Here is a 15,236-nt window from a genome sequence, read left to right as displayed (position 1 = left end):
TCTAGAGATCCCTAGATGATAGAAGTCAAAGCCAATATAGATAGGGCTTGCACAGATTAAACCACCAATAATTATTTTCTGAATAAATGACTAAATCTTGGAATAGGAGGTGAGCACACACAAATAATTACCAAACAGGGCCAAGACCAGACAGTGAGCCATATTCTAAGCCAGCTGAGGTAAGAAAGTAAGTAGCATACTGCTGTCACTCTCCTTCATTTCCGTTTTCAAGGATAAAGAAATCTGCTATCTAAAAGCTATAATCAAAGGTGTAAGAATAAAGATGAATATTAAAATCAGGCAGCCATAAAACCCCACTAAACTAACCACATGCATAAACTAAAATGAGAGGCCTCATTCTATTAATACTATAGGAACATAAACACACACACTCTCTCTTCTTCACTCTTTCTCTCTCTCTCCCCCTAAAGGGAAAAAAATGAAATGAAACAGAACTAAATTATCCCTTTCATACTACTGACTTGCTGCTGGGTATTTTTGCCATGTGGTACTCATTTGTTGGTGTCACATGCTTCCACTTTAATACACAGGCATGTATTGAAACTACTTTGTAGTTCCATTTTTTTCTGTGAGACAATAGCCCAACAGTAATGCCACCATTAAGAGAGCTTAGCAACATAAACTGGAAGCTTTATTTTGGTAACCTTTGCCTTGGAATACTTTTTCCTGATCTCTAAATTACGTAAAACTTACATTTCTGATAAAAGTAGCAACATCTGGATTAAAAACTTAGAATTTAAAAAAACAAATTAAGTGATTTTAGTGATGAGGATAGTAAAGTCACAATAAAAAATACAAAACTTTTAAAAAATTATATTCCATTCAAGAAAGGCTTCAGGATGTTTATAGTACACACACATAATAATGAACTACATAGTTTTAGACTTAATTTTGCAAAATTTTTAAGAAAGGCCACTGACTATGTATTAAGCCCACCATAATAATTAGATTAACCTCATTTTTTAGGTGCCCCCACCAACTCCACCACTGATTGGGTGGTTTTTCATATGTCCCAAGGGCTAGCGCTCTCTATGGACTTGCTTCCTCATATCTTGCTAAGATATTCCCTCTACTGTAGCTAAATTGAATTAAAGGAGAAAATAACCACATACTCATTTCCACCCATTCCTCCTTGGAGAAATTGCTAGGTATAGTAAAATTCCCATTTCCTAGCATTTTGCACTGAGAGACCATATTACATCACAGGAAGTTCACTGACTGCACGCCACAAAGTAAGAACTATTTAAATTTCATGCCAAAGCTAGGGTTTGTTAGAAATGCCTCAGTTCTTTATAACTCAGTTAACAGACCTCTTGTATCATGCCATCAAACAATTCTGCTTTTTAAATGGGCCTGCCAAGTATGTCAGCCTAAATTATCCATGTATTTCACAGACTTCAAAGTACTGCCTCGAGAGGGCTGATCTAAATCACCCAAAGGAGGGGCGGCTAGCTATGATTCCATAAGCTGAAAGAACACGCCAAATGATTTTTTAAAAGAGAAAAGAAAAAGGAATGGTACATAATGTCCCCTAGTAGATGACTATTGAATACAACTCAAATTTTTAGAATAGGCTCCTGTTTAGTGTAGATCTTCTTTCACCAAAGTACCAATGATTAAAAGCTAAGGTGTTCAGTTACATTATCATACATGGCACAGATTGGAAAAAGGCAGAGTCTTCAAGAGAAATTTTCCATCCCTATTCTCACATTCACCTGGAAGCCCAAATAATGATGCCAGGAGAAAGCACACTGGGACACCAAAAAGGCTTCTAGGATAATGAGGGGCTGTTACAGAACTTGAGATTAATAGTCTGCCCAGCTCAGAAAATAAAACAGAGCACCTTGATTTTTAAGGCTATTCCATCCACAAAATTTGTTTAATATTGGTACCCGCAAGATTGTAACTTATACTGTAAATTTTTCTTATCTCCTGAAGAATTTCAATGTGGGCCTAAATGATTCACAAATGCAACAAGAATCCTGTGATTTTCTCCAAAAAATCATATCCAACGTGAGGAAATAGGAACCTTTATCACTCTTGGCAGAACAATAAATTTGTAAGAAATCCTTTCGGGAAGAGAATTTGACAAGTTATCAAATACTTAAAGGTGTACACCATATGGACTGATCAATTCTATTTCAAAAAATACCTATTTGTGTAATGGTACAAGAATATTGATATAGTCTTGTAGTTTAGAAAAAACTCTGGTAACAATCTAAAAATTCATTTACAGTCTGAATAAATAAATTACAGTTTATCAATATTAAAAAGAAATGAGGTGGACAGAATATGTTCATAAGAAAAAACAAGTGCAGAAAAGAAAAAGTACAATCCCATTTGTGTAAACAATAAATCCCACTGTGTAAACACTAACAAGTGTTTGTTCGTATCTATAGATATATAAAAAAATATAAAACATGGTTGCATACGCACAGAAAAATTCTGGCAAATAATTCTAAAAGTAGGATTAGGGAGAAATTGGATATTTTTTTAAAAAAACAGGATGAGAACATTACTCTTAAATTAAAAATACATATTCATGAAAGCTCTTAAAATATAACAAATATATTTTCAATTTTCAAAACAAACATAATAAAACTTAAGAACAATTTTCCTTAAAACACTTCAATATCATAGCACCCAAGTACAGACTTTTCTTTTTTATATAGTGCTGAAAAGCCAAGAAACAAATGTGAGGAAAAATCTATGACCTTCTCAATGCATGAAGGAAAAAGTTATATTCTTGTGGGTTGGCTTTTATTTAGTTAACATAAACCTGGAATGCATTTTTATCTATTAAAAAAATACAATATTCAATGCATGACAGAGCACATTATATTCAAGTTAGCAGATCTTAACTATGTGGAACCAAACATACTAAAATAACTTTCTATATTAAAAATGATGTATTGACACAGTAAAGATGCCATCACATATGCAAATGATGCTACTTCAAAAATTGTTAATGTCAATGGTTCTTACACCCATATTTTTTGAATTATTAATTGGAAATTCTACAAGCCAAAAATATGAAATAGTGAAATTAAATTAATCCAGACTCATGACATAAGCTCCCTTCAGAAAACTGCATTCCACATGTGGACGCTAGATAATCTTCCATTACTTAAGGGCTCCACAATTAATGGACAACTTCTCAGAACTAAAGTATTTCATAAGCCCATAGTGAAAATGCTTTTATTGAGCTCTTTATCAAGCATCTAGTTACACAAAAAAAACTATTATATAAAGTTCTGACCCCTATATTTTAGTAGCTTACAATATAAGACAGATACACTAACCCTAACATGCATGTATCATACAACCCAATAGCAAATTGAAAGAACAAACCAAACCATAAAAGAACAGTGGATTAATTATGTTCTATGGCAGCCGTCGTGGTCAAGGGAGGAGAAAAGAACAAGAATCTTAAATAAATATTGTGATTAAAGTTAAAAAAAAAATTCTGGATTTCCATAACCAAACTAAGCAGGGTGAAAACTTCAGGGAGAATGTGAAATTTTAGAAACTATTTAAACAGTGATTTGGGGGGCAGGAGAAATACAGTTTGAACCAGGACTACAGCAATGCTCTGGAGAAAGTAGTAATGTTCTGAACAAGAAGTGAAGGCTTGAAGTAAGCATGCTTCATGAATAAAGTGAAGCTAACTGGAGCCTCTGAGTGGTCAAAAGCCTTTAACCTATTCCATCTACTTTAATAATTATTAAAATCCAAAACTTTTTACATGCAGTACTTACAACCAAAGTGCATGGCAATTTGATTATTGGGACTCTGCACAGATATACGTCAAATTGACAACTGCATGATTGTATCCTGCTAAACTGAAATGACTCATGTACAGTCCAAAGCCAAACTAATCTTCTTCCTTAGGCTCTTGTTCCTTTTAAACTTAAACTCACTCAACCCAGTGATGTGTTTTCTCTTGCTATTTTGATGAGATTCTAGGTATACTGACAGCTTCAGTGACAATTGAGGAATAAACCACGATTGCAGAATTCAATCTGTGTTTAAGAAAAAGCCAGAATATTGGACTTTGCAAAATATAATTGCTTTTCTGGGTATAAAGATTAGCAATTCACAAGTCAGTCCTTTGCTCCCCTGAAGTATTTTTTTTTTTTTTTTACTATTTTGTTTATTATAGTTATTCTTGACATTGAACAGAAAAAACAAAAATATTAATGACTGAAACTAACCAATAACTCATTTCAGCAGCCTGATATGGTGCCTTCAGTGCTGCCTCTGCTAACTTCCCTGTTATGAAGCTGAAAAATTTACCCCACGGCAGAGTCTGCATTCAACCAATTTCTTGTTCCAAAAACATATGCCATTCTAGCCAACAAAAGTGATACATCAGCTTAGTCCCTTGAGTCATGACTAATTTTTTAAAATGCTGCAGCAATTTCAGATCCTGAGACTCAAATGCAGTGGCTGGCTCAGTCTCAAAGAACCTGAATGTGTCTGATTTAGAGTAGAAGTCTCAACGCTTGAAAAGTGTGTCTGACAGCTTCACACGACATGGATGGTAAGTCAAAAAAAAGTCCATATTAGAGTAAGAAACTGTCCAATTAGTTCAAGCATGAAAATAAGGGTTAGTAGTCTTTCATCTACTCTTACAGGAATGCAGGACAGACATCATTTGTGGGACGCATACTGAAAGCCAGCATAGATTACATTTCCATTTCCACTTTGGAAGATATGTTTGCTGACCCAAAACTGATATGAAGCTGGGAGTCTTAGGTTTCTCCTTAATATTACAAAACAAGTTAGTGGCAGTTGTCACTCCCTTCTCTGCACTACCAGGACACCTGTGCATTCTCTCTGAGCAGGATCTCTCTCTAAGCATGATCTGTAAGGGGCTGTTCAAAGGTCTGTCTCCCTCAAGACTGGCAACTCTTTCTCTTACATTCTGAATCAGTCCCTAGCAAAAACAAGGAACTCAAAAATACTTTTCTACCAATGTGCTGAATGAGATTGTCTTGCTCACTCTTGCCAGGCATCTCTACCCTTCTGAACCAGTAGTTCGGGTACTGCTGCCATTAATGAAGATTTGGGCCAGGTGCTCACACTTAAAATCCTAGCACTTTGGGAGGCCAAGGTGGGAGGATTGCTTGAGCCCAGGAGTTTGAGGTTGCAGTGAACCATGGCGCCACTGCATTCTAGCCCCTGGTGAGAGCGAGACACTGTCAAAAAAAAAAAAAAAAAATCAAAAGAAAAAGAAATCTGGGAAATTTTCATATTAACTGGAAAACTCCTCTATCATTTCACTTTTGATGGTTTAGATATTTTTCTTCAAAAAAGTTTCATTATTTAAGAGGAAATGGCTAATGTATTTAATAAATCCAACAGAGAAATGGTTATTGGTTTGAGATAGTGAAAACGTGTCAATTCATTGAAAAGAAGTGGGTGACAGGCTGGGCACAGTGGTTCACGCCTGTAATCCTACCACTCTGGGAGGCCGAGGAGGGTGGATCGTTTGCGCTCAGGAGTTCGAGACCAGCCTAAGTAAGAGCGAGACCCCGTCTCTACTAAAAATAGAAAGAAATTAGCTGGACAACTAAAAATATATAGAAAAAATTAGCTGGGCATGGTGGCACATGCCTGTAGTCCCAGCTACTCGGGAGGCCGAGGCAGAAGGATTGCTTGAGCCCAGGAGTTTGAGGTTGCTGTGAGCTAAGCTGAGGCCACGGCACTCTAGCTCGGGAAAGAGTGAGACTCTGTCTCAAAAAAAAAAAAAAAAAGTGGGTGATAAATTACTCAAAAAATAACATTAGTGTTTTCTTAAGTAAATTCCCATATTAGTATAATTTGGTTTTCATATACTAAAAAAAAAAAATAGGGCACAACAACCAATTAAGGCAAAGGTTAGGATAAAAATTGGCCCTAAGTGCCTCAGCAAAGGCGACATTAACCCTTTAATGGCCAGTTAAGGCTTTCAAGTCATTCCACTAGAAAATTCCCAAATGCCAGGTATCTGGCCGTAAGGATTGCTAATACCCTAACAATAAGAGCAACACTTCTTATTATGTGGCTAGAACTTTTCAAACTGCAATTACATTTAATCCTTAAAACACATCAATGAAATAAGTGCTATCATTATCCCCGTTCTACAGATTAGGAAGCTAAGCCAGGGAGATTAAATAAACTGTCCAAAGTTAAGCACCTGGTAAAAGGCAGAACCATGATTCAAGTCAAAGCACTCTGGCTGCAGAGTCTCTATGGAACTGTGTTGCTTTGCTGTCTCCCGGACAGTCCTCTGGACACCACATGACAAGTAGGGAATCCACATGGACATATTTAGAATACTCCATCAGAAAAGAGTCTTTGTTATGAAATAAAGTCCAGGCCCACCTAAATAGAAAACATACTCCAAATAAATTAAAGCAGACCTATGTTTTCAAGATGGTAGACTTACCGAGCACATTTACCTCCCTTCATTTCTCAAATCTCACCAATATGCTAAAAATTTTAAAGAAAAAGAATAAATCATAATATGGTACAAGACAATGGACAAAAGTAATATCAGATGGAAATGAATCAATATCAATAGGGAAAACAGAGCAGAATAATTAAAACTAAAAACAGGTATAGAAAAGGTCTCCTATAGAGATGAGAATTCTTTCTGATGAAACAAAGTACAACAAATATGCAAATCATTTTTTTTTTTTTTTGAGACAGAGTCTCTCTCTGTTGCCCGGGCTAGAGTGCCACAGTATCAGCCTAGCTCACAGCAATCTCAAATTCCTAGGCTCAAGCGATCCTCCTGCCTCAGCCTCCCGAGTAGCTGGGACAACAGGTATGCACCACCATGCAAGGCTAATTTTTTCTATTTTTAGTAGAGATAGGGTCTCATTCTTGCTCAGGCTGCAAACATGAAAATCTTTGAGTTTAAAGTACATGGACTGGGTTTCTGGGGTAATCACCTAGGTGGTTTGTTAAAAGATGACCTATAGCACAAGAACTTAAGAACAGCCGTCTCTCAATAGGAGAGTTATGTCCAAGCATAGTAAGAGAAGCAGAGTAGAATCTATGTCTGGGCCTTTCCAATGAACACTGATTAAAAAGAAAATAGCACAGGCATCTCTACCCAGAACTGCAATACAATAAAGTGCTCGATGCCTACAGTGAAAATTTATTTGTGGCAATGGTGGGACCCCAGCCTGCTCCTCACCCTGACCCTCCAGACTCTGAGCTGCCACTTAAGAAAATGCTCAACCCTGTAGAGCCTTTAGGAAGCCCTCACAATTAGGGAAGAGCCTGTTTCAGACTACAGGATTGAAACAGGATTACAATATTTTTGAGGAAACCTAGTGTAATTTACCTAATCCTATATTTGTAAATATAAATAAATCACCAAGTATCAAAACAATATAATACTCAAAGAACTAAGATGAAAGGTTTGAAACAAGTAAAAGCTAACAGAAAAATTTGACATTGGAATTATAACAAATTCTCAGTTACCTGCACCAATGCAGGAGAAACTGAGAAATAGGTGTCTGCTTTTGTCAACTGATTCAAAATAATACACTCTGAATTATGTAGAGTCTGGAGTAAGAATCACTGAATGAACACTGCTAGGATATGATCTGTTAAATCTGGGGAAGCAAGGAAACACTACCAGCAACTGAGTTACCTGAGGCACTGTCCACCAAGGGATTACCACACATACAGCTCACAACAGTCAGATGGACTTACATCAAGAGATTGGAGACATGGACTTTGATTAAGACAAACTTCCTTGGCAATCAGATTTAGGCACTTACTAAATACATATTCTATACATTCTTAAATAACCACCACATTCCAAGTGATTGACCAAGCAACCTGCTGTACTAACAAGTCCAGACCATACTCAAAAAGGACAAAAACTGGTAAAACACATTCACAGTCACTGATACAACGGTGATGGTACAGTCTCTGCTAAACTAGAATGACAAGATATCAAGTATGTTAAGACAATACACATATAAATCACGTGATATAAGAAAAAAAATGTTTCATAGCGCTTTTTTTTTTTTTTTTTTTTGAGACAGAGTCTCACTCTGTTGCCCAGGCTAGAGTGAGTGCCGTGGCGTCAGCCTAGCTCATAGCAACCTCAAACTCCTGAGCTCAAGCGATCCTCCTGTCTCAGCCTCCCAAGTAGCTGGGACTACAGGCATGCACCACCATGCCCGGCTAATTTTTTCTATATATATTTTTAGCTGTCCATATAATTTCTTTCTATTTTTTTTTAGTAGAGATGGGGTCTCGCTCTTGCTCAGGCTGGTCTCGAACTCCTGGGCTCAAACGATCCGCCCACCTCGGTCTCCCAGAGTGCTAGGATTACAGGCGTGAGCCACCGCGCCCGGCCTCATAGCGCTTTTCAAGTTAAGGTTTAACTAGAGTCTTCATAAATATCATTAAATTCTTTGCTAAAAATGTGCTTTCCATTAAAAGAAATGAGAGGCACAGCAACCAAATATTGAGACCTTGCTTGGATTCTGATTTAAATAAATTCATCGTAAAAATTAAATTTATGAAACAATTGGGAAAATTTAAACACGAGGTGGATATTTGATGATAATAGGGGGTGATAATGGTGTTATTAAAAAAAAAAAAACAACCGAAGTGGTAGTGCTTATCTCTTAGCAATACATACTAAAGTGTTTTCCGATGAGATGATACGATGTCTAGGACCCACGTCAAAATAATATGAGGAAGTAGGTAGTGGTATAGATGAAAGAAATCTGTCCATGTGTTGATAATTGTTGAAGCCGAGTGCTGGATTCACGGGGGTAATTATACTCTTTTCTCTCTTATATATAGTTGAAATTTTCATAATTAAAAAAATTCTTTATACAAATCTAAGATGATGCATTCTTACCTCTGCTAGAATCTTTCACTACAATGTCAGAGATTTCAAACAGTTTCAGAGGAAGGGGCATCTTCCGGTTTGCTGCTATGGTCTTTAGGAGGCCAGGAAGAAGGGTAGTGCGTGCCACCTACAGGAAAAGACATGAAATTGCACTAAGTAAGAACCAAACAAACATACTTGGTCAAAGACAAAGCAGAAAGATCCCATAGCTTATTCTTCACAAGAAGACAATTCTGGAAAATGCGATGCCTAAAATATCCAAATAATTTTAAATTTTCAATTCCAGGACACTAAAATTGAACTAAAAACTGAAAATATTCTGGCATTCAAATTTACAAAGTGAAAAATCAAAAATTTGATTAAAAATAAATGAGAAACAAATATAACTTTAATATGATTGCTAGTCTCTAAGGATTATTTTATTCATTATAATTTTTAAAATTAAAGTTGACTTTCAACTTTAATTTTAACTTTCAAGATTTCAAATACATGTAAATTCTCATATCAGCCTCACTTCACAAACTACGTGAAGTAGATTACAAGAAATACAAATGTTTAAATGGATTAAATATTAACCAAAATTTTTAAAACCAGGACTAGGGAAAATATAAATACAATTCAAAAACCAGCACAGTGAGGAAAACAAAATACAAATATGTAGGCACTAAAAAAACCGTACAGCTGCTATGGGCAGGCTATGACTATAGTTCCCGGCTTTTTATTAACTAAAGCAAATATGAAAATATGTGCAGTTATTCATTCTTACTATTTATAAGAAATGCACATCTGGATTCTTTAAAAAAGCAAAACCTGTACCCTATAAAGATATACAACAATTATGTGCCCATAATTTAAAATTAAAATTAAAAAAAGCAAAACTTCCCTGCTCCTGCTTTTGTCTGTGAAATAAACTTCTCATTTCAAAGTTATATGTGTTGGCATCCAGCACATGTTATCGGAAGGGTATTATAAGCAGTGTTAAGAGTTTATTGTTGGCTGGGTGCAGTGGCTCACGCCTGTAATCCTAGCACTCTGGGAGACCAAGGTGGGCGGATCATTTGAGCTCAGGAGTTCAAGACCAGCCTGAGCAAGAGCAAGACCCCGTCTCTACTAAAAAAAAAAAATACAAAGAAATTAGCTGGACAACTAAAAATATAAAGAAAAAATCAGCCGGGCATGGTGGCGCATGCCTGTAATCCCAGTTACTCGGGAGGCTGAGGCACGAAGATTGCTTGAGCCCAGGAGTTTGAGGTTGCTGTGAGCTAGGCTGAGGCCACTGCACTCTAGCCCAGGCAACAGAGCAAGACTCTGTCTCATTCATGAGTGAATGAATGAATGAATGAATAAATACCTGTTAGCCACATTGGTAATGGTAAGTCAAATCTGTTGGTAAAGCAGGGGTAAAATGTAGAATCTGTCAAGTCTATAAGACGTTCTCTCATCTTTAATGTATTTTATGCAGAAAGACTGATTCTTAGGTATGTTAAGCCACAGCTATTTATAGTGATATTTAATGCATTTCTGATTTGTTTTCCTTCCACTTATATAAAATAGATAAGATGTAAACTCTGAAGAATGTGACAGTTACTACATCTTAAGAAATCTTGATAAGTGAAACTGGGAAGAAAAAAGTAAACTGGAATAAACAAAAATCCATTAACTTTTACTGAAAAATCACTCTACACAAATGAACTTCAATATGTCTTACAACAAAGAACACTATGATCATCATTTTTTTTTTTCCTTGAGACAGAGTCTTACTCTGTTGCCTGGGTGAGTGCCATGGCATCAGCCTAGTTCACAACAACCTCAAACTCCTGGGCTCAAGTGATCTTCTTGCCTCAGCCTCCTGAGTAGCTGGGACTACAAGCACACACCACCACGCCCAGCTAATTTTGTCTATTTTTAGTACAGACAGGGTTTCACTCTTGCTCAGGCGGGTCTTGAACTCCTGAGCTCAAGCTATCCTCCCACTTCGGCCTCCCAGAGTGCTAGGATTACAGGCGTGAGCCACCACGATTGGCCATGATCATCTTTTAAAAACGGTAGAAAAGCTAGACCTCAGGAAACAAAATATACAATTCATTATCACAATCCTTCCAAATTAGTATAAGGATTCTTCAAAGTTCAGACCCTAAATATAAAAAATTCATGTATTTGATGCATATTATTACCAATTAGTTCTTTAATTAATCTAGCTTTAATCTATCACATTAGTAGGTAGTTCTGTAAAATTTAGGATTTTAAAATTTAGATTTAAACATTTTTTAGAACTTTAAGAATTTTTTTAGAACTAAACCAACCCCCTACTTTTACAAAAGTGAAAAACAAAGTCTAAAGAAACTATTTCAAATCAGAGTTCAGATTTATTTATAACAGCACTAACCTTCTTAAAAACATAACCATCCACTTCTAAGATTCCCCTTAATGCTAGATGGAGACATGATTTTCTCTAAAGTCTGGATTAAAAAACACATAGAATTGCGTGTGCAAGAGAAACAGAATGAGAGCTTATTTGTACAAAAGAGATGGAACTATTTAAAGTTATTAATAAGCAAAGATATTATAACCTTGAAATGCATTTCTTTCATAGCTAATATCCCAATCTATAACACAAATCATTTAACACTATAAAGGAGTATCGTTCTCATTTAAATATTCCTAAACTCCACAGGAAACTGCCAATAAACTTAGACATTACAATGAAAGATATAGGCAGCATAGTCAAGAACTGATGTAATGGCTAATTCAAAGGGAATGTCTTATGGAGGTATTAGAAACAGGTTTTGATTCATTTATACAAATGAATGGAAAAGATAAAATCCAAAAATAGTATTAAAAATCAATTATGAAATGGAAAATTCAGACAAGGGAGATTGGGCCAGATAGCACAAAGCAAGTAAGAACCAACCATAAAGTAAATCAAGAAAAGATTACTTTAGGGCCAGGCACGGTGGCTCACGCCTGTAATCCTAGCACTCTTGGAGGCCGAGGCGGGTGGATCGCTCGAGGTCAGCAGTTCGAGACCAGCCTGAGCAAGAGCAAGACCCCGTCTCTACTAAAAATAGAAAGAAATGATCCGGACAGCTAAAAATATATATACAAAAAAAAAATTAGCCGGTCATGGTGGTGCATGCCTGTAGTCCCAGCTATTTGGGAGACTGAGGCAGAAGGATTGCTTAAGCCCAGGAGTTTGAGGTTGCTGTGAGCTAGGCTGATGCCACGGCACTCACTCTAGCCAGGGCAACAAAGCGACACTCTGTCTCAAAAAAAAAAAAAAAAAAAAAGAAAACAGAAAAGATTACTTTAAAAATCTTAAGAATTTTTGTCAGCAGAGCATGTAAGAACCAACTATAAACTTATCAAAGATATTATAAAAAAGCTCTAAGATTTCACCATCTGAGGTGTAACTGAAGAGACTTTTCCTAACTCATGCCTCTCAGTTTTTACTTAAATTCTTGCCTACTTAAAATTCTTACCTGAAATTCGGCTGTTTTAGGGTTACTTATGTGGACTGCCTTTGTTGCAGAGATATCCAAACCAAGTTTATCAGCAATATCTTCTTGGGAGCACTAAGAAGTACATCAAAATAGATTGATATGGAAAAGCAACAACTATATTTAATATAGAAAGTATTTAATGCTGTAAGTCAACTTCTGATGGTCTAATAGCAATATATATTCCCTACATAAGTCAGTAAGTTAAGAATAAGCTAAGAATAAACACACATCAATTGCAGGCCCACAGCAGAGGCAATTTAACAGTAACAGTTCTCTTAAAATGTGTTCTAGCTATGATAGGGAGCTAACATAAATTTTTCAGGTGGAGATGGTATAACCTGTACTCAGGCCCTTCCTAAGCTAGTCTCCCATTTACCTTTCTATTCTAATCTCCTATAAATCCTTAGCCATTCCCCAGCCCTTACACTTTTCCCAACCTTTACTTGAAATGCTCTCCCAGCCCCACTTGTAGCCATTCCCCAAGACCCTACTAAATGACCTCTCTTCCATAAAAGTATTCCTAATGACTCCAGTCAGAAATTCTCTTTCCCTCCTTGGTACTACCATGGCTTTGTTTTGATTACCATCGTAACCCTCGCTAAATCCATACTGACTTGGGGCAGAATGGTAGGACTGAAAGCAGAATTCAAGTAGCCTGAACTCTGCCCAGTGTTCTTTCTACTATATCATGTAACTTCTGTGCACGTGCTTGATGAAGCTCCTTGTAACAAACTGCTAAGTACCCACCTACCAAAAAGAAAATGCTTGTCACCCTCCAAACCAGTACTGTAGGTGGAAGTTATGAAAATAAAACTCACCATTAGATACATCAAGTCTAATAATAAATGACTAATAAGCACAGTGCCTGGCATAAAGTACTCAAAAAATATTAATGATGATGACTTACAAATTGTTTTAAGGATAGAAAACAATTATCACATATAATGCTAAATTTTTGAAAAAGAATTTAAAACTTAACACAAATATTGATATACCGTGAGACTGTTGTACTATTTTCCAACATTAGGCAATATTGCTCATATGTATTGTCTATAAAATGGTCTTCAAGGACTAGTTGGCCTATATTTCACTAAGAAAAAAAATAATGGTATAGAATAACTGAAATGGTAAAAAGAATTAATTTTATGACAGTGCCAGTTCTAGCACTTCTTGCCATATTTTCCTGGGAAAGATGCTGAAGCCACATCCAGGCATTGCAGAAAAGAGCCCCCTGATCCACTGTGTGCTATGGCTGTCAAGGTGGAGGATGGTGACAAGCACACGGGGGATAGGCATTTTCCCCACAGCATGGAGGAGCCTCATAATAAGATTTAGAGATAATGTGATCAGCTAATTAGGAAATGCAGTTTACATGATACAATTCACTTTCAAATGTATCTAGTAAGGTTTGTGTAAAAGAAAAAGGCTTCACAGGCACATAGCAGTGCAGCTATGTCTCCGAGTGAGCCGTGTTTTATCATGACCATGGATGATGACAGATAGTGATAATAAGCAATTTAAATTCAGCTGTCCTGAAGCAGCAGTAGCTAGGATGCAGAATGGAATGCTTTTTAGATGTTGATATTTATATGTTTGTTTTAATGTGTTAGAAAAAAATATAAGTAAACCAAGCTGATTGTTTTTATAACAAGGTTAAAGTTGGTAGTTTTAAAAGTGAGCCAGTTTAAAAGAAAATATGATAATTGCTATATAGATAAAGGAAAAATCATGATGAAATGTGAATTACATTTGGGAAGTCAAGGACTAGTTTTCAAAAAAAGAATGGCTATTACTCTGTGCAAAACTGTATGTAACAATACAGACCATCTTTGCTCAGCAATGTTTAGGTTTGCTTTAAAAGTATGTAATTTCATAAATACCTTTAACGTTAGAATTCCTATACAAAAATGTATTACAAATCTAAAACTCTCTAGCACCTCACTCCTCCCCCACCTAGAGATAAACAATAAATGTGGTAAAGTGACTTTATCACAGACTGTTACTAACAACCTGGTGTGACAGTTAAGTCACAGGTTTTGGATGCACAGAGGCCTTGGGCTGGAATCCCTGATCCACTGACTGGCTGTATGAAGTAGGAAAGTTACTTAAACTAACTACTGTGAAAGGAATGGCTACTTCCCAGGGGTATACTGAGCAGAAATACAATTACGTACATAAAGCCCTTGGCACAGGGTAAACACTCCCTGCAGAGCAGCCACTAGTCAGGACCCAGCCCATGTGCTCCTCCAAAGATGCATGGGCCCACACAGTTAAAGTCAAAATGCACTACTAATATAAAAGGGCATAAAAACCGCACATGCTGAGGTTTTAACAGCAGTTGTTTCTGGGGAGGCAAATAGGATTAGAAGTCGGGAGGGGAACTGTCATGGTTTATTTACATGGTTAAAGTTTGAATCCTTTAAAATGAGACTATTCCTATGTCACTTAAATATTAAAAAAAAATAAAAAATACATTTCTCAATGTTATTTTTTGTATTTCATTTTATGTGAAATCATGGATGCTCACAACTAAATATATATATATGTATACAAATGAATGACATGGTACCACAAACCTAGTATATGCAGCATGAGACAATGGAAAAGCACAGCTCTAGGAGTCCAAAGGCCAGAACTCTGGTTCTGGTTCTCCTGCTCTCTGTGCAAAATTGTTTGGTACTTGTCCTCATTCAGCCTCCAGCTCATTACTGGTACAGTGCCTGACATACAACAAATCCTCAACAAGTGTTGCCGAATGAATGACTGCTGAATCAGAAAAATGAAAGTATTAAACTAGACAATAAGTAAGGTCCCTTAAATACTCTAAATGATTGAGAATTTCA

At 36.4% G+C, this 15,236-nt stretch overlaps 1 protein-coding gene across 1 annotated transcript in view; it reads right to left on the bottom strand.

Moving 5' to 3' along the window:
* FARSB (phenylalanyl-tRNA synthetase subunit beta) overlaps window positions 1–15,236 on the bottom strand; it is a 65,264-nt gene that overhangs the window by 21,234 nt on the left and 28,794 nt on the right. The window contains exons 14-15 of the mRNA XM_069466881.1: window positions 12,373–12,465; window positions 8,903–9,020 (exon numbers count right to left, since the gene is read on the bottom strand). Coding sequence (XP_069322982.1) covers window positions 8,903–9,020; window positions 12,373–12,465 — 211 coding nt within the window. The remainder of the gene's footprint in view (window positions 1–8,902; window positions 9,021–12,372; window positions 12,466–15,236) is intronic.

This window comes from Eulemur rufifrons, chromosome 1, assembly GCF_041146395.1.
Source record: "Eulemur rufifrons isolate Redbay chromosome 1, OSU_ERuf_1, whole genome shotgun sequence".
Taxonomy (NCBI): Eukaryota; Metazoa; Chordata; class Mammalia; order Primates; family Lemuridae; genus Eulemur; species Eulemur rufifrons.
The sequence above is the reverse complement of the archived record's forward strand: the minus strand, read 5'-3'. Positions and strand labels throughout refer to the sequence as shown.